General features: G+C 26.5%; 1 protein-coding gene across 1 annotated transcript; it reads right to left on the reverse strand.

The window, feature by feature from the left end:
- Positions 1-5,586: 5,586 nt before the first annotated feature.
- On the reverse strand, positions 5,587-24,178 carry LOC145838149 (uncharacterized). Its single transcript, XM_082945696.1, has 14 exons — positions 24,116-24,178; positions 22,900-22,973; positions 20,993-21,030; positions 20,593-20,690; positions 15,517-18,050; positions 15,126-15,225; positions 14,596-14,743; positions 12,377-12,475; positions 10,807-10,939; positions 8,170-8,318; positions 7,411-7,526; positions 6,821-6,951; positions 6,250-6,357; positions 5,587-6,086 (listed from the first exon to the last, which is right to left on the reverse strand). Exons 1-14 carry the CDS (start codon positions 24,167-24,169, stop codon positions 5,975-5,977), a joined length of 3,894 nt encoding a protein of 1,297 aa, XP_082801822.1. The 5' UTR covers positions 24,170-24,178; the 3' UTR covers positions 5,587-5,974.
- Between the last annotated feature and the right edge of the window lie 360 nt (positions 24,179-24,538).

A 24,538-nucleotide genomic window follows, 5' to 3' on the forward strand; every position in this document is an offset into this window, starting at 1 on the left:
CGGTCAACTCATTGATTGTGGCGGTCAACTCCTGGTTTGTGGAGGTCAAGTCCAGGTTTGTGGCGGTCAACTCCTCCTTTGTGGCGGTCAACTCCTGGTTTGTGGCGGTCAACACCTCGTTTGTGGAGGTCAACTCCTTGTTTGTGGCGGTCAACTCCTGTTTGCTAGAGATCAACTCCTTGTTTGTGGAGGTCAACTCTTGGATGGTGGAGGTCAGTTCTTCCACTTTAGCCACCATGTGACCATCACGAAGAATGTACGACACCAGCTGACTCGTGACCCCCTCCTTCTCGCTTCTTAACTCCAAATTTTCCGTTTTAATTTCGGCGTTTTCCTCCTGCACCTTCTGAAGTTGGCCTCTGTAGAAATTTTCCATTTCGTACCGCGTATCGAAGTTTCCAGCCTTTTAAAGCATTTGTTTGTTTTAGCACTCAAATTTGTATTTGAAAGAGACTAAACATTAATTCGTAACAACAACATCTGCTAATAAGAAACTTACACTAAGCTTGATATATTAGATTAGCTAAACTCATATTTGTTAGATAACTAACTTAAAATAAATTTTATGTAAAAAAGTTATAAAGATCACGTAATATATTTATTTTATTATATATTCCAGTGAACTTGTTATACTTGGATGTTTATTAACAAACGCATAAATTTATATTTTGAGTAGTTATACTTATTTTATTCTTTTTTATTTAATTTTAAGCAATGTTTAAAAAAAAGTACAGCATTGGTGAATTATTATGTTTTTAAATTACAGCTATAAATTTATTTTTCTCTTCTTTAAACTTTATAGCTTTACTTATTTTTTATAAGTTAACATAAACTGATAGTAAAATCTTAGTTAAAAACTTAGTTTTTTACAACTTAAATTTTATTCTTTTTATTATTTAGTTTAAAAAAAAAATTAATAAAAGCTTAAATTATTTGCTTACGACAAAGTTTAAAGCAAAAAAACATTTTAGATTACTTAGTTTGTATCTTTTAACATATAGTTCAATATATAATTTATGTGTCTTTATTGTCAAAATATTTTATATATTTATTTTATGGACATTTCTTATTTGGAAGTTCATTAAAATTTCAAAGTTAAATTTTTCATAGTTTTCAATTTTAGATTTCAAATTATTGACTTAAGTTTTTTTTTTATTCATTTCTTATTTAGCTCATTCATCACAGTTTTTATTTAAGTTGGGTGTGCGCCCGATGACCGAGAGGTCTTTTTTTGGTGCTTGGATTAAAGTGTATTCTAACTCTAAGCATCTTTTCGTTTTTTTTTTGGTTCAATATACTTACTTACTTAAGAATTGACAACAACTTACTTGGAATTCAACGCATGTTGACGGATTAATCATGTAGTTTTCCATACTTCTTACCAACTTTACAAATATAAAGTTCAATCAACTCTCAAGATTGCTCTTAAGACTTTTTTTTTTATACAAAAATAAAGTTTGATATCTTTTCAAAGTTTCGTTTTGTATTATGACGCATAAAAATTAATTAATTTTATTGTAAAAAAGATGGTTTAAGATTGTAATAAATTACCAATTAGTTATTATAATTTAGTTTTTTACGAATTAGTTTTTTGAAGATCTGTTACAGTTTACTAAAAGAGAATCAAATTGTTTTTGAAAGTCTGCAAAAATAAAACCTTACATAGTTATTAAACTTTGAGTAAATATTTTGACCAACTTAAAACAATGTTTAGCTTAGTTTTTGCATTACTTCGATTCATATATAAATTGTTTTGTTTACAAGTTGTAAGATTTATTTAACATAAAATAATGTTTTACTTCATATACAATGCATTTTATTTTGTATACCATTCCTAATAAATTCCTCAAAGCACTTTTTGATGATATTTTTTACGTTTAGTCAAATTGTTTTAGTTTCAAAAGTATTCGATAGTAATCAACACGAAGTTACCTCGTTAATAACTTACTTATTCAAGTTAACTGTATTGGCTACAGAAATTTTAAAACTTTAACAATGTGTGTTTGTATTAAAGAAAACTAAAATATTTAAGTTAAGACTTATAAACTATGCTTAAAACTCAACAAACATTGAGTAATAAAAGCATTTAAAATTGTTTATTTTAATCTACTTTGTGTTTTATTTTAAGGTTTATTCACACAACTAACTTTTTATTACTTAAAATCTTCTGAAAACATATAGGTAGTAATAACTGTAAAAATATTTAAAAGTTCGAGAAATTTAAACATTTGTTCGTTAAGCTTTGTCTAAAAAACTTCAATTAATTGAATAAACCAAATTTACTAAAGTTTGTTATAACAAATCATTTAAAAAAAATTTAATTTGAAAATAACTGTGATCCCTTTGTTTATATTTTTAGATCTTGTTTTTAAAAGACAACGATGGTAATTGTTGCTTATAGATTAGATCTCAATTTCAGAAGATATATTCGTTTCAAACATTTTTGTAAGTCGTATTTCAATTATTAAAATGCTCATATTAAGTTTGTGTTTTGCACATTTATATTATGCCTTTAAAAAAAAAATTAAAACAATTGTACTTGTTGTTATTTAAACTACCATTAAGTGAATTTTGGATTTCTTAATAAGATTTAAAATTGATATTTTTTATCCCCTTTGTTGTGCAAAATAAAAAGTAAACATTTTTTTTATATGCTGTTAAAATTTGACTATAATGATTACAAAAAACTTTACTAAATAGTCTTTAAACAAACCAAACTTATTAAGTTTTTTCAAGATTAAGATGGTTAATGTGTTTATGATTTTTTTTTTTTCATACATAATAAGAAACAATAAAAGATAGTATAAAAATTTTACACAACAAGTTGTATAAATATTTTGGTAAAACAGACTTATTTTAACCAAGTCTTCTTTTTATACTAAAAAAAAAGTTAATTAATACATTTTTTTTAAAACCATAGTTTATAAAGTTTATTGATCGATCCCATTGATACAAGAAAAGATCAATTACTTAATCAGAAAATCTATGAGTAAATATTAGTTAAAACTAAGTTCAAAAGTAATGTAATTATTAAACGAGCTTCGAAGAAAAAACGTTATTATTAAAAATTGGTTTCCAAAAAATAATATCTTGAATATGTTTCTTAAAGTAAAAGGATTTTTGTTGAAAACATTTTAGCTCCACCTTACGATTCTTTTATAGCAGAAAAAAAAAGTTTTTTAGTAAAAATGTGTTACGTTAAAAGATTTTATAAATATAGTTTTCTATTGAATCAACAAAAGCGTCATGATTGATTAAAATTCATTTTATTTCCCTCTATTTATGACACATCAATATTCTTTTCCATAGTGTTTTAAACTTTAATGATTTCTTTTTTCTAAATTTGATAAGTTTGTTTTATATATTATATAATAAGGTTAGTCAATTTCACTAGTCGTAGAGCTAGACGTGACAGCTTTGTTCGACATACACTATCGACAGTACTGTGTGGGCTGTATTTGTTCGACATAGACTATCGACAGTACTTTCAGGGCTGTATTTGTTCGACATAGACTATCGACAGTACTGTGTGGGCTATATTTGTTCGACATAGACTATCGACAGTACTGTGTGGGCTATATTTGTTCGACATAGACTATCGACAGTACTGTGTGGGCTATATTTGTTCGACATAGACTATCGACAGTACTGTGTGGGCTATATTTGTTCGACATAGACTATCGACAGTACTTTCAGGGCTGTATTTGTTCGACATAGACTATCGACAGTACTGTGTGGGCTATATTTGTTCGACATAGACTATCGACAGTACTGTGTGGGCTACATTTGTTCGACATAGACTATCGACAGTACTTTCAGGGCTGTATTTGTTCGACATAGACTTTCGACAGTACTGTGTGGGCTATATTTGTTCGACATAGACTATCGACAGTACTGTGTGGGCTATATTTGTTCGACATAGACTATCGACAGTACTTTCAGGGCTGTATTTGTTCGACATAGACTATCGACAGTACTGTGTGGGCTGTATTTGTTCGACATAGACTATCGACAGTACTTTCAGGGCTGTATTTGTTCGACATAGACTATCGACAGTACTGTGTGGGCTATATTTGTTCGACATAGACTATCGACAGTACTGTGTGGGCTATATTTGTTCGACATAGACTATCGACAGTACTTTCAGGGCTGTATTTGTTCGACATAGACTATCGACAGTACTGTGTGGGCTATATTTGTTCGACATAGACTATCGACAGTACTGTGTGGGCTATATTTGTTCGACATAGACTATCGACAGTACTTTCAGGGCTGTATTTGTTCGACATAGACTATCGACAGTACTGTGTGGGCTATATTTGTTCGACATAGACTATCGACAGTACTGTGTGGGCTATATTTGTTCGACATAGACTATCGACAGTACTTTCAGGGCTGTATTTGTTCGACATAGACTATCGACAGTACTGTGTGGGCTGTATTTGTTCGACATAGACTATCGACAGTACTTTCAGGGCTGTATTTGTTCGACATAGACTATCGACAGTACTGTGTGGGCTATATCTGTTCGACATAGACTATCGACAGTACTTTCAGGGCTGTATTTGTTCGACATAGATTATCGACAGTACTTTCAGGGCTGTATTTGTTCGACATAGACTATCGCAGGCCTTATATTCAACAATAAAACCATTAAATTATCACCAGTTTAGTCTAAATTTCTTTCATACTTATAAGTATTTCTAAAATTACTTATAATACCAACTTTTATAGCTAAAAACTAAGTCGCGAGCCGGGTCCTACTCATAGGCCATAATTTTCAACCCAGGCCTAATTTCACTGGTTATAATTAAACTTTGAAGATATTTAAGTACAATTTTAAATCTTCTTTACTAATTTTTTTAAGTGCTATTTTATCAAAATTTCGCTTATAACATTCAGGTTTAAATTTAGAACATTTTAAGTGTAAATTCTATGGGTTAGAAACATATCGATTGACAATCAAGTAACAAAGTGAAAAAAAGGTAAAAAAAAGTTTAAATACTAAAAGATTATACATGATATGTAAAATCGTTCGTTAAACAATCTGACATTGCATTTTTAGTTCATATTTGAAAATATTTTAGTTAGTCAACAAAAACATCGGCGAAAGTCTGCAGAGCAGAAGCCTGGACTTTCGTTTGCCGTGAGACAAGCTCAAGTTTAACAAAGGGTTGATCATGCCAATTCGATCACCAGACATCACTGATCATTGCCAGCAAATGGTTGCTTCATGTGAAAGCATGAAACATCGTTTGTAGATTAATGACCGAAGTTTTTCGGTTTCGACTGACTGTTGAGTCCTAATAAGGACGAAACCGGTCTCAGTCTACCGAAAGCTTGTGGTCTGATGATCGAATTGGCACGATCAACTCTTTGTTATTTGAGTTAGTAGTAAAACTTTTTTGTCTTATTTTATTTTCCAAATACCAAACAACTTTTTTTTTTGTTAAAAATATTTTAATCATCAGTAGTTAACTTAAACGTTTTAAATTTAAATGCACAATAATATACTTATGGCCAGATAAACTATTTAATAACAAGGTTTTATGAATTTATACTTTAAAATGTTCAAATAATGCAGAATTTAATAAATGTCAAAATAGATTATTACTAATATGTTTTATTTACATATACAAATTCTTATTTATAAAACATAAGGCTTAAAAAACAATTCAGTATCATAAAGTGATCAACTTAATAAGATTTTCTATTAGAAACCAAAAAATACACAAAATGTTGGCTGTTTTATAACTTATTGCTTTTTGTATTTACTACAAAAAAAATAAACACAAACATTTTAATGTAACCAGTTTTAATTTAGTTAAATATTATTACAAGTTTAAAAACTGTTTGTGCTACAAAAGTAAAAAAATGCTAAAGAAACATAAAATTGATATAAAAATAATCAAAAAAGAACAGTCAAAGAAGATAGATGTAAATAAAAGTAAAATGTGTCTAAAATAAACATGTTTTAATTTTGGAGAATTGTTTGTTTTAAATTTTTAACACATTCACAAATACCGAAGAGATTTGTCGAACTTTCAAATTTTTCCAATCGAAGAAGTTCATATAAAGTTGGAGTTCTGAAAATATATCAAAATATTAAAAAAATTATACTAAATTAGTTTTTAAAAAACTAGTTTTAAAACTAAAATGTATTATTTATATTTATAGACTGCTAAATAAAAAATCATCAAAAGTTTTATGTTATAAATTTACACAAGAAACTTAAAAAGTAAAACTTACTTTTTGTTTGTTGAATTTTTTAGTATAACAACAGACGTGGGTTTAAAATTTGTAGATTTTATTCCGGTTTCATTGTTTGTTTTGATAAATTCAAGCTTTAGCAATAACCTAAAATAAGTATATTCTATTTTTCATCTACATTTAATTTGTCGATGAAAAAATTACTGCGTTTGAATTTGTACTTAAGTACTAGACTAGAAATATTATACCTATTCGTAAACATAACTTTTAATTAAATTAAGATTTACTATCATTCAAATTTAGCATAAAAAAAAACTCTGTTTATGTTGTATTTTATTAAAAGTCTAAAATATTTATATAAAATAATTTGAAAACTTTAAATAAAAAGTTTAAACTAGAAATCTCTAAATAAAATCTAATTAAGTTTTACTTGCAAATAAATTAAGGAATATAACTGTTCAAACTAAATTCAATCACTTACATAGGTAAACATAAGAAAAAATAATTAAATAAAAGATGATATAGTTATAGTTCTGAATTATGTTGAATGAGTATGTAATTCTTATTACTAAATAAATTAATTTCACAAGTGAATATTAGATAAACAAACTTTCCGTTCAACATAGAAATTAGCACTTCTTGTTCATTGTGAAAAGTCACTCTGGAGAACATCATCAGTTGTTCCAAGCACCTGATCAGCAGAGTTGCCCGCGATACATTCACATCTATTTCCGCCACTATCTTTATCATAAATTACAAGACTAATTTCTATGTTGGATGGTTTATTAAAACTAAGCTATTTACAAGGTTTACATTACACTATCTTGAAAAATATCAGACAAAGTTTCAGACTTTTTTATATTTTTGAACATTAGTAAGAGTAAACAAATTTTCAATGAAAATTAAACTTTGCACCTGGTATTTTTAACATCGTTTTCAGCTTAAATAACAAATCTTGGTAATTTGGAGTTTAATATTATTAAACACAAAACTATAAATCGAAATTATAAATGAGGTTACTTCAATCAAAATCATACACCTATAAGCTAAGGAAGACAGCACTATAAAATAGTTTTTTTTTCTAATTTTATTTGCTGTTTTTAAACGAAGATTCTAAAATTGAATTCTTGAAAAAAAAGTATTAGTTCATACATATATTTTGATTTAAAAAAAAACCGAGTTATTTTAAATAATTATCACCTTTAATTTTTCTCGTTGTGTGACCGCATACTTGGGTATTGTCAAATCAACGTTTGTTTTTATTAAATTGTGGACAAACTTGTACATATTCTGCGAACTTTTCGGTACGCATTTGTCTGTGAATTAATTACAGTTTGCATTTAAATAACAAACTTTACAAAATGAAAGAAAACTGTGAATTTTTTAACGAATTAAAACTTTCATTTATTATGAATAATAATTAGGAACTAAACCACGAATCATATCTTATGAATTTATTCTACCTAAAGCAACCAAACACTACAGTTTTATTAGCTTTTATCTATTATTAAATATTTAAATTCTTCAACGTAATTTGGACATAATACTATTTTAAAAATTATTAAAATTTTTCTTCAGTAAACATTTTAAATGGTAAAAAGGTAAATATTGTAAAGTCTTAAAAGGTCTCTTTGATATTAATAGTTTAAAACTTTACTTATGCCACTAAACTTCAGTAGAATCTTAAAGCTACAAATTTCTATTATTATTTAATTTTTTACAATATAAATTGCTTTTCATCTGCCTCTAAATTGTAAATAGAACAGAAAATTAAATAGCATTTTATAGTGGGCTGTAAAACACCTAAAAGTTCATTAAAAAAAAAACTTGTATCTAACACACTAGTTTTTGCAAACTGCACTTATATCAAATTTAGCATTGTGCTTCACTAAAAATATAACTTCATTTACAAAATACAGTATTGTTTTATTGTTTACAAACTACAAAAACACCACTAACTACTGTCTACTCTGCTTTCCAGTTTGTAATTTTTCACGTAAGTGATGTGGTTGTCCACGCTGAAATCCGCTACAAAGTATAGAGAAAATCGCATGTAAGAATAAACCCACTTCGCCGGCGTTCGTTCCTCCACACAGTACAACTGGTACCTGCGGAGTTATAAAAGTCTATCAAAATAAGTATTCAAGGTATTATTGGAACTGATAAGAATTTTATGTGAGCACAATATAAGCACTTTTAATCCTTTAATTAATGTATGTTTTTAATTTTTATATTTAAAAAGTCTATTTAGACATTTGCAGTGGTTACGTTGTTAAAAGACTGTAAACTTATAACTTTAATCATAGTAGGAGATTGTAATGTATAAGAAATTTGTGAACAACAGAAAGACAAAAATTGATTAATTGTTTTAATTTTGAAGTTATGTTGAGGTTGTAAAAAGACCATTGTTAAAGACATCAATGATTTTAGGAGTGAGTTTCAAGATTCTAACTATAGAAATTTTTCTCAAAATATTTAGTTGTATAACCGACATAGTAATGTGGGTTACATAAATAGTAAGCTTATAAGGTTATAATGTAGTGTACAATCTGTTGTCCCTCAAAAATAAGATTTTGTTACTTTACTTAGGTTATTTTTGTATGTGGTTTTTCACATAAATAGACAGCACAAAAAGTATTAGCTTCATAGCTCTTACCACCATGGCGCACTTTAAATTTTTCTAAAAAAAAATCCTATGTAAATATTATGTGACCTTCAAAATTCAATTTTTAAATTTTTAGCTGCAAATTTTTTATATCTTGCAATCATCACAAAAATATACTCTACGCGTTTCAAGACGATTTGAAGAAAGTTTCACGGAGGAACTTCTTGATTTTGTTATAAAAACTTAAAAAAAAAACGAAAAATGATAATAAAGTACAGAAAACCAAAAAAAGCTTCCATAAATTAGAGTAAATGTCAAACTATTTGATTTCACTTGAAGTTGAATTAACACTTTGGACATTGGCAGGCTCCTATAATCAAGCTATCAGAGGGCCTGAAATGGCATGTATTGGTGCCTCTCTGGAGCAACAAGACACATGTGCTAATAGCTTCACTTTGATTCTATCAGAGTAATTTTAACAAAAAAATTGATAAATAAAACATTTCAAAAAATGTTCATAAAGTTGTTAGATTTATATTTTATAATGAATTGCCAAATTGGACATTTACTTGTATCAAATTACAAAATTACATAAGTAAACAAAAACTTTTCAACTGATTTATTTTTGAGTTAAAATAAATGTGAACATCTTATAAAAACTTTGGTTATTCACCAATATTTAAACTTGTTTTAGTCAATAATAAACTTAGCTCAGTAAGTTTAATGTTACTTAGTTGAGAAAGCGTTAAAATTTTTCTCTTTTTATTATTTTATTTTTAAATGTTGATACTTCTTAATGATTGTTTATTGATATAAGCTAAGTACAACTACGGTGATCCAGTGTTTTTTTCGGGCTGAAACTCTTTTATAACTAAAATTACAACAGCTAACAAGCCAAATCCGATTTTTTTAAAATATATGATACGGCTGAAACTGGATTTAAATAATTTACAACTTGAAATCATTCATGTTAAGTTAATTTCGATTTTTTTTGTGTATTACCTATCTATACTATAATTATGTTCGAGTTAATAATAAATTATATAAAAAACTTCTTGTTTATCAATTTTCAATTAAATAATTTCGTTTTACAAAAAAAAAAAATAGCCGGTGACAACAAATTGGAATAAAAAAATTGAACAACAGTCTAGAAATATGATGTGAAATAAATTTAGAGTATAGTTTGGCAGTTATTACATAGTTAGGTGCTTAAAAAAATTGAGAAATAATTTTTGTATAGTTTTACAAAAGCGACCTGCAAAAGTATATGTCTAATAGATTCGACACGATGTCTACAAAGGGCTGCCACATCTGAAATAGAGAAGTTGAACTACTTTCTATAGAACATTTAATTAAGCGTATAAAGGTAAATTGACGTAAGAAAAACTATTAAAACAGTACTGCATTAAAAAAATATTATGTCACGAAAAAAAAAGGAAGAAATTACTAGGAATCAGTAAACCGACATGATTTTAATGTTCTAATTTAGGAAAACATACGCCAATAAAGTGTAAGTTGAACATATACACTTCGATAGCAACAAGAAAAGGTTATAAATATGTATGTACATTAACTTTATCCATAAACTTAAGATTGTTTAAGTATCTAATCCTGTGAATCTTTTTATGCTTGATGGTTCACCTGTGTCTTTACAGGACACGTTCAAAATCCACCAGCGATCAAAATCCACCCGCGATCAAAATCCACCCGCGATCAAAATCCACCCAGTCAAATTCAAGAACCGCTTACCGATCGAGGGTTAGGGGTAACAGTGATGGTGAAAAATAGATAAAAAATAAATTTAATGCAAAAAACTAATAAAATAAATTAATAAATAAAAAAGTCGGGTTGATTTTGAACGCGGGTGGATTTTGATAGTATACCATCTTTACAGAGAAACGTTTGTTACAAATTTAATGTTAAAATTTAACTCTTTAATATAAAACACTTTAATATATATACTTAAAAACTTTATGCAATTAAAGACAAACTTGTTTTTATTGTAATTGGCGAGAGAAGGTTTCTTGTGGACTGGTTTTTCTTTCATACTATTTTTCATCTGTTCTAAATTTTCTTCTATAGCCGTCAAGTATTTTTCCTTTAATTCCATGTAATTATCGTATTCTGAAACAAAAAAATTAAAACAATATTGAATATATGCTCATATTTAGCGGTAGACTATTGTTTACAATTATTTTTTTTTAAATAAAACAGCAAAAACATATCTCTATACTTTGTTTCAAAAATCATTTAAATGTTTTATTTTTTATTTATAGTAAAAAACATTGAAGGGTCAACAAATAACTAATGAATATTTTTGAATTTTAAAAAGGTATTTAGTTATATATTTATTTGAGTATAAGTAACTAGTTATTATACAATAAGATAGACGAGATACAAATATTCAATAAAACTAAATATATTTCGAGCAATTATCATCAGTAGAGTACAAAACAAACAAGAGATAAGATTTTACAAACTTATAAAGTAACCAAATAATCATACAGTTATTGCTCTTTTGTTTACTTGGTTACTACATACGTTTGTATCTCTGGTTAGCTTTGTACTCTAATGATGAGCATTGCTCATAATATATTTAGTTTTATTGAATATGTGTGTCTTGTATATCTTATGGTACTTTTATAATTACTTTCTATTGTTTTAGATAAGTCTTTAACTCAAAAACAAAGCTTAGAGTTTAAAATAATTAAAGAATAAATTGATAACGAGTTTAAAAGAAGTCATAATCAGAATGTCTGAGAATGTTTTGAAGATCATTTAAAACATTATGCCAAGAACTGACAACATATCAACTATTTTAATTGAAATTAACATCTTATAAAATATAAGATATTGATAAACTAAAACGTGTAAAAAAGTTATTAAATTTTTGAAGCACCTTTGCTTACAAAAATATAAAGGAAGTATGCAATTTATTTGAAAAAATATTTTTTATGAAATCTATATAAAAATTTTTATTGATATTTAAAAAAGTAAAATAGTATTTTATAGCGTATAAAAAACACAGAGGCAAAACCAAATTAAAACTTACTTCATAAAAGCAATCTAAATGAGTTGTAAAAAGCTAACAGTCCTTTGGTTTAATTGATACTGATTACTAATAGCCGTTTACTTTAATTCAGATTTTAAAAATATAATGAGTCATTAAATTAATTATAACAGTCTATACAATACATTAGGCATAAGGAATTTTGCTAGTCGTATAAACCATTAACCTGAAGTTACTTGTGAAAGCGTAATGTGCTCAATACCAAAATATTCAAATAAATTTGTAATATTGCTTAGAATAGATTTTTAGACTTAAAAATATGCATGCTGTTTTAATATTAATTAAATATTATGCTAAAATTGTTTCAATATTTTATTACAAATTGCTTTTATTGGTTAGTAAAAAATTTATAAAGATGGTTGAAAACAAAAAGATAAAAACTTAACATTTCATTTTGCTTTACTTTACACATAATTGTTTATATTATTTTAGTAAACTTTAAAACCAAAGTAATACTTTTGCGTTCATTCTTCAATAAGTAAAACACTAACTTTTTTTATTTTCAGTGTAAGACTGCAACTGTTCAATTTTGGTTTTTATTTCTTCAAGAGGTGAATATTTGGACAACTGATCTTGAAGAGTTCTATTATCTGAAAAATAAAATAATTCAGTTTTGAATTGGGACTACAGTAAAAAGTTATTGTATGTAACATCACTTAAAGTAGTATTCTAATTGTAAATGGGTAAGTTTATAATTTTTTTTCTAAATAAATTATTTAAAATCCCTTCAAGTGGGCTCTGTTGGAAGTGTTTAAGTTTATTTAACCATATTATTTTCTATATATATATATATATATATATGTATATGCTTAATTATGATAATTGATCAAGAAATTGAAGTATTAGTATTTATTTTAAATGTTTCTACTGATAAAGATTAACTTCAAAAAAAAAGAACCTAAGTAATATTAATAAATCTTTACAACTATAATAAATTTTTGATAATATTTTAAATTCTGTTAGGAATTATTGCTTGTGACTGGCAGGCCAAAATATAATACATATAAAACTAGTTTTACTAAAATAAAGTTTAGCAAATAGTCAATATCTGCTTGAACTTAATTTTTTTTTCAACTTCATTTTAGTAAAAATGGTTTTATATGTATTATATTTTGACCTGCCAGTCACAAGCAATAATTCCTAATAGAATTAAAAATATTATTAAAAATTTATTATAGTTATAAAGATTTATTAATATTACAAAGTCATAATAACTTTTTTTTTTTATAAATTATCAAAAACTCAGTAAACTAGAATTAAGTTTATTAATATTTAAATCAGTAAATAAACAAATAGAAAAAAGGTTTATAGTTTAAGAAATTTTTAATTTTTTACAAGAAATTTCACCAAAGTTGTTAGGGTTCTAAGCCATATGCATAAGTTAAAATAAACTGGACAAATAGTATGTGTCATGAAAACTCTACCTTATCATAAAAAAACTTAGCAAAGCTTAGGTTGATACTTTTTAAAATTATGGTAACGATATGAAAGAGTCTATTTTTTATTGATGACTAAAGAGTATACAGCAATACTTTAATAGTCACTAAATCACAAAAGGCATAAAGAAAAAAATATATATGCAGATATTATCATACATCCGTATATACAAAAATAAAAAAAGATTGTGCTCAGAGAATGCTGGAATCGAAAAATGTTTTTAACGAAACTAAAAATTACATATGACGCTAAAAACTTGCGTTATAGTACAGGTGATAGCAACTAAATTGTACTAAAATAATTAAAAAATAAGTTTTTGCTTACCAAATAAACAAAAAATAATTCAGCCTAGTTTTTACTATTTCTAATTTAAAAACATAAAATATCAAGTCAATGCTACTACACAGCGCATATATCAGGTTGGCAACTGGATTTTTGAAATATTATTTCAGGATTTTTGATTTTATTCCAGGCCTTTTACCAAAAGTACAAGTTTAGTAGATGATTAAAATTAAGATTTTTTTTCTTCAACGTAAATTACTGCAAATATATTGTATTTTTACTTCAGAAGTTTTTTATTCGATTGCAAACAGTATTATTATTTTAAACTAGGTAATTATAATTCCTTGCCATAAGATTGTTTTGAAGCCATATTACTGATGAACATAAATAGTCTTAATAACTAGTTACAACTGAAAGTTAATGCTAAAATTTCTGTTTAATTAATAACAAAAAGAGGCTCACTAGATCAGAGTTTCCCAAAGTGTATTATCATTGGTTTTTAAAATTTTTGAAATAATAATGCACTAATTCTTTATTTGATAAAACATTTTGGCTCATTGCAATATCAAATTAAACAATTAAACTTTTGTAAAGATGTAAATTATGAGAAAAAAAAGTATTTGGTAATCTTAAATATTTTTATTATGAAAAATGCATGTTTCTGTTTAAAGATAGGTGTTTATGTTTACTCATCTTATTATTGAAGTCTTAACTCACAAATATAAATAACAATTTAATCAACTTTAATAAATTTAGTCAGAAATTCTTGGAATTTCAAAGTTTTTAAAATAAATTATTCAAAGTTCAAGTTTTTTTAATGATCTTTGTTCAAAATTCCAGCTTATACAGTATTCTAGGTTAAACTACCACCCTAGTATATACCTTTTTTTAGTATTATAAAATAAAAGAAAATGTTAAACAATACTACCTCCAAAATCAAAAAAATAAAATGAAAAAAAAAAATTAATATAATGGTTTTAAATAAACTCACAGTTTTCAAGCTTCTTGTTGAGTTCAGCACACAGAAGTTTGGGCTGAGGGCAAACAGAATTAGCCAGTGCGATTTTCTGCTTCAAACTGTCTATTATGTCATATACATTAGAAGGTTTTTCGTTTGACACGTTTACTTTTGAAGTGTTCTGAAAGAAAAAAATTATGTGAAACAGGTCAGAAAACTTGTTAAAATAACTTAACTTATAATCTTTAAAAAATTCATACCCATGATCTAGTTTTTAAAGACTATTAAAACTTTGAAAATCTTCATTTATCCAAAATATGATTCTAAAACACCATTTACTTAAAGTTTAAATATGACATCAAACTTTTAAATCAACTTAGTTTTTATTGTAAAAATAAAAACTTTCTAAAATTTTATAGGCACTAGAAAATCAGAGTGGTCTAGTGATTATTGTTAGATAAATGTTCAGCTTTGCCAAATATAGCGAAAATATTGCTACTATTTTTTATTAATAACAAGATTATAATATTAAATATATAATAAATATATATAGACAAAATAACTTGTGGTGTATCTTGCTTCATTTCAACCTCATCATTTTCAACTACTGTGTCATCAACCTCAATTGAAAAAAACTTTGAATTGTCCGCTAACAGTCCACAACTGTAAAGTATATTTAAATCTTAAAATCGTTTTTACATGATTATTAAATGAATAATTTTTTATGTAAAGTAAAAATTTTCTAAAAATAAAATATTTTATATTATGTCACTATAAAAAGCGTTCTTTTGATAGTTCATAGAAACTTATAACATATTTTGTGTTAAAGATACTAAAACCATAAAAAATTATACTTCGTATAAAAAAAGTTTTACTAAACTACCACCTAGTGTGCACAAATTAGTTTTAGTGACTTGCAATAAAGTGTTATACATATAAAAACTTTCAACAAACCTTGAAACCATACTTTGTTGCCCTTGGTTTTTGCAAATACTAGCTTCTGGGCAGTTTACAGCTCTAATGCTTTTTTGTGATCCAGACTCCACTGATTCTAAATTTTCTGTTTGAAGTTTCACACTATTTTGTGACTCTAATTTTGTTTGATTCTCTTCATCTACTGAATGTTGCTCATTGTCGGAAGGTCTAAATTCTAAAGTTTTGTTTTCAGCTGAGCACTCCATTGACTTCACATTGTTTTGTGGCTCTAAATTAACTGACTTCTCAGCTTCTACTATAAGTGGCTTACTATTGTTGGAAGAAGGTTCCAAAGTTCTGTTTTCAGCTGAACAATCCATTGAGTTGTTCACAAATAGCTTCGAATTCGTCAAAGTGTTTTCCTTGCTCATGGGCGCCACAATTTCCGAGATGTTGAGCGACTGTTCCATGCTGACTGTGGCCTCATTAACTGGCATCATGGTACTGGACATTATGAATACGCTTTTTTCCTTGTCAGTGTGCTGGAAGCTTTTGTCTTTGCTGGTGTTCACCTCTGCTTTTTCTGTAAGACTTTTTTGGGTTAAATTATCTTCTGATTGAGATTTTTCAACGACAGGAGTTGTTGTGTTGGACTTTATATTCAGGCTTCTATCTGGTTCTTGTGTTTTATTTATGCTTTCTGCCTTTAAACTTATATTTCTAGTATTCTTTATACACGTTTTTTCTAAAACACTTGTTTGCTCAAAGTTAGCTTCTGACTGAGCACGAACTTGAGAATTTTCTAAATTTTCACCACGACTTGCACCACTTTTGTTTAAGGAGCTTTCAGTAGACATTTTTTCTTCATCCTTTAAATTCAAGCTTTTGGACACACTTTTGCCCTGTGAAGTTTTTTTGGCTAGAAGAACTTTATCAGAAGCGTTTATAGCTGATGAATTCACTGCTGGGCTGTGTAACTTACTACTGACAGCTGGTACCACTGTATTCGCTGAGTCATTATTTTCTGAAGTACAGTTCTTAAAACCATTGTCATTGTAATTATCCGAAATGCTTTTTTCTTCAGAGAGAACGCCGACAACGTCTTCCAAAAAGTTCAACTCCGTTTCAGCATTTTGGTCAAGTTTAGGCTTGTCAACTTCCATGGCTGATGTAGAAGGATAGCAAGTAAAATCCATGGTTTTGCTGGACAACGATGTCTTGTTGCTTGTTGAGTTGGAACTTTTGTTAGCTTCTACAACTGTCTTCTCTAACGGTTTTGGACTTTCTTTTGGTTTTTTCTTATAACTCTTATCTTTTTTACCAGAACTCAATGAAGATCTCAAAACCCTTGAACTTTTTGAAGCATTACTTAAATTAGTTTTATCAAGATTACTGTCCTGGTCTTTTATCGCCTGACTAGAAATGTTCATGTTTTTGATTTGTTTTTTGTGCTTTTTATTTACCACAGTCGCTTGAACAACATCAACTTTTAGTAAATTGTCATTACTATTATCAGAGGCACTATTCGTAACAGGTCTAGATTTAACAGTGTTCAAACTTTCATCTATGGTTAACACTACTTCAACATCATCTTCGTTTTTTTGATGTTTAGCTTCGGTTGTAGTAGTTGGTAGACATGTAAAATTTATAGTTTTTCTAGACGTTGTAGTTTTGAAATCTGTTAAATTATTAGATATGGTAGTATTTGCAGTTGGGGCGCATGTAAAATCCATAGTCTTTCTTGATGTTGTAGTTTTAAAATCCGTTGAATTTGATCTGTCTAAATCTTCAACCGTCTTTTCCAAGGATCTCGAATGTGAACTTTTTACTGCTATGGGGACACTTTCTTTTTTCTTAGAACTGCGTGAAGACCTCCTGACTGTTGAGCTTTTTGAAACGTTGTTCACATCAGTCTTATCAAGATCATCTTGATTAAAACCACCTTTGGGCGTGAGCTCATCATTACTTTTTGTTTTTTTGGTTGCGGCAAAGCTTTTACTGATATTATTTGGCTGATCAATACACTTTGCAGGTGATACTTTCTCTGCCAGCTCTGAGAGGCTTTTGTTCGTGTCTTGCTGCTTTTTACTCACTTTCACTCTTTGACTGGCATCAAGATTTAACGACCTTGTTTTGTCATTATCAACAGTATTGTTTATATCATGGCAAGCTTTAAGAGTCAAACTTGCATCCATATCATCATGCTTCTTCTTCATCAGCGCCTTGTTTTTAGTTACGGTTGATTGCACACCACTTTTCGCGTTTTTCACCAGCGGCTCTGTCGTCGTGAACATGTTGAAAAACTCAGTGTCGTTCAAATTTGCTGTGAGGTCCAGCTTTTCCTGATGTTTCACACCGCAGTTTTGAAGCTGGGCGGATTCGACCGAAGTGCCGGTTTCGTCGAGAAAGTTCAAGTTGGATGTCAAGTTGCACGTCATGTCCATTCCGTCTGACGACTTGTTTTTGTCATCGTTGTAGTCAATGCCGGATTTGAAGTTTGAAGTTAGTGTGATCTCGTTCACGTAGGTGATGTCCATCGATTCGTCTTGAAGTTGGTGAGTCATTTCAGCGTTCTGTTAAAAATGTTGCATCTGTCTAGTTATCAACATAACTTTTATATTTGCACACTTCTAAACATTAAAACAGTAATATGTGTTAAAGTTTAAAATTAAAGTTTAAAATAAAATGTTACATTTATTCACAAAGAGTTTATTTAATAGATATTTGTTTTCTACTTCAACGTAGCAGTCAGTGCTATCATACCAAATGAAAACGCTCGTACAAGATTATACGTTCAACATCATTACAAAAAGAGTATAACGATAAAAGTATTTTCTTTATCAGTTAAATAAATATGGAGTCAAAATAATTTTAACAAAAAATCAAAATTTAATAATCGGTTGGCTGTCATAATAAAAGAATCAGTTAGATGTATTTAAACTAATTAATTGCTTTAAAATAAGTAAAACTTAGTGGTTATTATTTTTAGGTATGGAACTATAGTATTGGCATTAAAGTTAAATAACGATAAAAACCGATTGATAACCAAACATATTTTAACACAATGTAATTATTTAATCATAATTGTATTTAGAATAAATTCATAAGTAAATTTCAACTTAAGGAACACTTATTTTAAAACTAAATATTGAACTACTTTAAAGAATTTATTATATAGAAATATTAAGCTTTTTTTTCATTATAAAATTTACAAAAATAACTCTTTAAGTATTTTCCAACTATTTTTCATAACTTTTTCTCAAAAGATTATAGGTTAAAAAAATACAGACACCAACATTTTTAAACAAATACAATCTACTTGACTAATAAACATTATTTATAGCATTTTTTAATGTAAATTTTAGTCACATTGTTTTACAGATTTTAATTTTTTAGGTAAGTTAGCAGGTATTTTGTAAAACATTGAAATAGTAAATTTTCAAGTTTGATATCTACAGCATGAAAATGAATTTATCTAACATTTTGTTAAGCTTTTCGTAAAATTCAAAACATAAGTTTTATTCAAAATTTATATAAGATGGTTGCTGTTAAAAAATTATAAAAATTAAATTAAAACAGTTCATAAGCTTTTTAATTGTTTTTAATTTCTAATACTTTAGGTAAATTAATTTGTTAACAATTTATGGAAAACTACAAAAAGTCGTCTACGAAATTTTTATTAATACTTATGTGCTTTTTAGAAGAGTCATTATCAAAAATGAAATAAAACAAGATTTTTTTATTGTAGAAATAATTTTCTTAGTGCTTAAAAACAATAACCAACGATAATAGTCTTTTATAATTATTAAAATGAACTATAAAACTATATATACATAATTTTGTATGTCAAGCAAGATTTAAAAAGGTATAAAAAGACATTTATTTTATTAAAAAACCGAACAAAAGTATTTTATATATATAACATATGTCGCAAATAAATTTATACAACTTAATTTGTCGCTATGTATCAAAGGTTGTTGCTTACTTGTCAAATAACTTCAAAAAAAATATAACTTATTTCAGGGTTGCCACTCTTTGAGCCAAAAAATCTTCCCTGAGTGACCAAAAATTTCCCTGAGTTACCTTAAATTTCCCTGAGTTTCCCTGAGTATTTTTCAAATCTTAAAAAAAAATTAAACAAGGTTTTAAACTGTACTTTACTCATAATACTTAAAAAAGCTTTTTAATTAAATCTGCAAAAAAGTTGTGAAGTATATTAAAACATTCACACTAAAAAATTAATTACCATTACTGCTACTACTTTTGAAATTATTATTTATAAACAAAAATTTAACCTCTATTTTTTTAACAAAAGTAATACAACACTAATCTGTATTCATTTTAATTTTTTTTACTGAAAACAAGTAGTTGTAAACAAATAACAAATAACTTTATTATTTAAAAAATAAGAACTAATAGTACAATAAAGTGTTTTTTAAACTACATAAGTAACTAAAAATAAAAAATTTATTAGAACTTTTCAATGAATAGTTAACAAAAACTTTCATTTCTCTAAACTGTTTGATTTTACTTAAGTAAATATAAATTTTAAACTTAAAAAAACTACAATGTTAATACTAAGAATATTGAAGAACTAGCCGCAAGGCTAAAAAAAATTCTAAATAACCACTTAAATAATAAAAATTACTACTTTTGAACAAAATATTGAAACTGGAATAACTAAACCTCATTCTAGATCTAGAAAAAAATTTCCCTGAGATTTTCAAAAACTTCCCTGAAATTTAGAGAAAAAATCAAAACTTCCCTGAGTTTCCCTGAGTTAAAAGAAATGCCAAAATTCCCTGAATTTCCCTGAAATTTCCTGAGTTTCCCTGAGATTTTCTACAGTTTGAAAATTCCCTGAGATTCCCTGAGTGTGTGGCAACCCTGTTATTTCCTACAAATAACAAACACAAAAACACAAGTGAAAAAACACTAACATTTCTATTGAAAATATAAATATTTCAAAATTTCTATTCTAATGATGAAAAATATTGATTTTACTAAACAACAACAACCATTTTACAAGCTAAAAAAAAATTATATTATTAGTTCTTGGTTTATTATTAGTTTATTAAATTTTTTGTTGAAAAGTATCATCAAATTAAAGCTTACTGGATTTTTATTGAAAATCACAGTTTCATTGTTTCTAGTAGGTTCGGCAGTTTCATTTAGTTTTATTGTTTTAGCTGCAGGGCCGTTGTTATCTTGAGCTAAAAGTGTAAAAGTGTTTATATTGAAACTAGTTCGAAATCAGCTAATAAATGTTTTTTGAAATTTGTAAAAAATTTATAACAATTTCAATTTCACGTAATCAAGATATATTACTTTTGGTTCGTCATACAAAAAAAAATTTCATTAGAAAAATTCGAAACACTATTCAAATCAACTTAAAGTTTTATTCAAATCTACTAAACATTCTTTAAAATAAGAAATTTTTAAACTACCAAAACTTTTAAATGTGAAATAAATCCAAAGAATCTTAGTTTAAAATTGAAAATAACTACTAATTTACCTGAAAGATTTTCTGAGGAATTGCTGAGAGTAAATACTCTGAAAATTAAAAATTTAATTAAAAAATTTAAATTTAGAGATTATTTTTTTAGTTTGTAATATAGTTTTTTCAAAATAGATTAATCTAAACAATAAAAATAAATTTTACAATTAAACTAGATATAAGCTGTGATATTTTAAAATAAATTTTAAACTTTAAAGCTCTTATTTTGTGATGGATGTAAATTCTAACAAAACAAAATCCTTAAAAAAGTAACTTTATCAGACATTGCATTAACAACTAAAATCCTAGTTTATGAACAGTACAAAGTATATACTCTAAAACCCTTTCAAAATTGTTTTTTTTTAATTTGATCCAGATTCTATTAGAGAAATGCTTTAACTGAATAAAAATTCTTTCTAGAACTTTAGTTATCAGACTTCAAATAAATAAAAATAGCAATTAAACATGCTTTTGCTACATTCACAAAAGAAGACATTTTTTAAATTTCAAATTAAATTTTGTTCTAGTAGAAGCAAATTGAGTTTTTAATATATTTAGTGTTCTGAATTACTGCAAATGCTTAGTAAATATAACGCATCACGAAACCAAACAATAGATACAGTTCTGCTTATGGGTGTTTATGCTTTTTAATTAAAGTATTTTAACAAACTAAAACATAAAGCTACAACATAAAGCTATTTACACAACACTTGTTTTTAATTCATAGGAGATTTAAGTTAAAGCTGTCAACGTAACAAATTTAAGTAGTAAAAATTAGTCAAAACAACCCTTCACAGTTTTTTGTCTTTGAACAAAAAAAGTAAAAAAAAGTCTGATAGCTTTAGTTCTAGAAGGATTTTTTATTCAGTTGAAGCTTATTCTTGATAAAGTCTAGGGTTACAATATTAGATAAATTTTATAATAAAAAAAATTACTACTAATAGTTTGCAGTCGACAGTTAATTATGTGCTTTGATACTTAAGCCGTGTTATATCAATAAATGTTAACAACAAATTACTACTAGTTTTAAGTTGTGTTACCAAATGCTTTTAAGTTGTGTTACCAAATGCAAACAAAGTTTTTTTTGGAACAAAACAAAAAGGTTTATCTAAAAGTTATATATAAAAACTACCTACTTTCATTACGAAACTATTTTAAAGTGTTTTATATTTTCTTGTGAGTAAAAAATGCTGAAATTTAAACAATTTTCTGGCCCATTAGCACTCATACTTAAAACATAACAGAAAATTCTAAGCATATTATTTTGAAAATTGTAAAACAGGTCTTGTTTAATAATAAAACTAGTAGTGACCGTTTGGATATTACTATCTTAGTGAAGTTTTGTCTTTTTTATATAAGAAACACCATCATAAAATCTGAATAAAAAAAAAAGTTTTAAAAATCTTAACTTATTTCTGCTTTGAGAGGTACAATAGATCAAATATATTAATGTTTTAAGAACTTTTGAAAGCAATTTAGTTGCTATACCAAACTATACAGCACCATGTGCAAAATTACACAAAGTCATGCAGTCACACATTAATTTTTTAGATGCTTACAACTTTCTAAAATTATAATCATTAACAATTAACTTGAGCAACTAAACAACATAAATGAAAAAGCAACTTTCAGATTATAAAAGCTTTGAAAAAATAAAACCAAATTGTATAAAAAGTAATTTCCTTAATTTTAAGGACTTTAACAAAAATTAATGCTTTATCATTTTATTTTATGGTCTGTGATGTATATAAATTTTGTTATTTCTTAAGCTTGTAATTTACAAAAAAAAAACTACTGAATGATAATAATAAGGTGAAATTATAATTTTTAGTTCCATTTTTATTTTATTTATACAAGAGAGTTTTGTCAAACGTAACTAAGTAGATAGTTTACCAGTTTACAAAAAAAAAATGCAATTTGCTCACTTGACTTGGTTTATGTTGTCTTCTGGTGCCCAGCTAACCCGCTTTCTGGAAAATCCTTTATTTTTATCGAGCACCTAAAATTAAGTTTTATTATTTTTTTAAAAGAATTTATCTCCAATAAGAAAATTACTTAATTTTGTAAAATTCCATCTAGTTCTCTTGATAGTAAGCCATTAAAAGTACTTTAAAAAGAAAAGTTAAAATTTTAAAACATAAATGTGATTCTTAGACTTTGTTAAATTTTAAAAAATATTTCAGATATATCTTAGAATATCTTTAATTTACTAAATTTTACCTTATTTGCATGAGTTTAAAATATGGTAGGTGCAACAAAAACATATTTTTATGAGTAAGAATATGAATTAAACTTTGAAACAGTAGCTTTAATAGTGTACTTTCGGGTAGATAGATAAAAACTGATACATCAGTATTTTAGTCATTTAAGTTATGTGACTTTAGAATTTTAAAAATCTTAATGTTTACATGAAAATTAAAACAACAAAAGGGCATATAATTATGATAATGTTTAAATTGTTTGTTAATATACTGGAAAAAAAATCTTATTTGAAGAGAAAGTTTAACAGTTTTAATATTTTTTTTTTCAGAGTTTTTGTAAAATTATTTCAAGTATATACAATTTAAAAAAATATATATATACCAGTTTAAAAGCATAGAATAAAGTGGGTGTATACATGTTTTTTATTAAAATAAAAAAATTACTACAGATAATAGTTAATAATAGGTAAAATACTTAATATTAAATCCGACTGTTATTATATAGTTTTTAAAACAGTCGGATTTAATATTAAGTATTTTACGTATTATTAACTATTATTTATTCTATGCTTCTATTTTATTTATTTCTATGCTTCTATATTTATAACTTTATTTTATGCTTCTATTCTTTCATTACAGTAATTATTTTTTTACAGAACTCAGTTGAAGTGTATTGATTTGTTAACACACAGAAACATATGTTGGTACAATAAAGGAAGATTACTGTAGAATTTGTTTTTATTTATATTCCAGTGAAGTTATTTCACTAGGATCTTTTGTTAGCAAACAATTAAACCTATATTTTGAACAGTTATACCAGTTTTAAATACTTTTCAAGTACCTAATCCTTAATACTGTTACAAGAGTTTATGTTAACTAGTTATTTTTCAAGAATTAATAAACTACATAACAACTAATATTTGACACTATAATTACTAACCAATGATGATCTTCTTTTTCTTTTAACACTTTTTCCAGCTCCAGTAGAACTCATTATATTATATGTGCTGTTTAAAAAACTAAGTTTAACTAGACTAACATACTGTCTAACAATCATTAGTTTATACTTTGACCGTGATAATAAACTATAAGTTGCATACTTTTCCATACTAAAGGTATACACAATTACTGTTATTTTATAGTTAATTAATAAGCATAAAAAATTAATTGATAATGAATCCTGGTAATTTTAATAAACAGCTTACCTTATTTATCTAAGAAAATAATCATAATATATAAATTTATAGCAGATACTAAACTCAAAAGAAAATATGTTATAAATTTTGCTTGGTCAAACTAGACTTTTTTCCAAAGAAATAAATTTAGAAAAATTGTTTAACTAAAAACTTTTGAAACAGAAAAT

This window comes from Thalia democratica, chromosome 6 (assembly GCF_965202585.1).
Source record: "Thalia democratica chromosome 6, ktThaDemo2.hap1.1, whole genome shotgun sequence".
Lineage (NCBI taxonomy): Eukaryota > Metazoa > Chordata > Thaliacea > Salpida > Salpidae > Thalia > Thalia democratica.

Bases quoted from the DNA above. Each gene is read 5' to 3' on its own strand.
- LOC145838149 (XM_082945696.1), bottom strand. From the start codon at position 24,169: ATGAGTTCTACTGGAGCTGGAAAAAGTGTTAAAAGAAAAAGAAGATCA. The intron at 22,974-24,115 runs GTTAGTAATTAT...ACTTAATTTTAG, and splicing joins GAAAAAGAAGATCATCATTG to GTGCTCGATAAAAATAAAGG. The intron at 15,226-15,516 runs GTTTGTTGAAAG...TATACTTTACAG, and splicing joins CAACAAAGTATGGTTTCAAG to TTGTGGACTGTTAGCGGACA.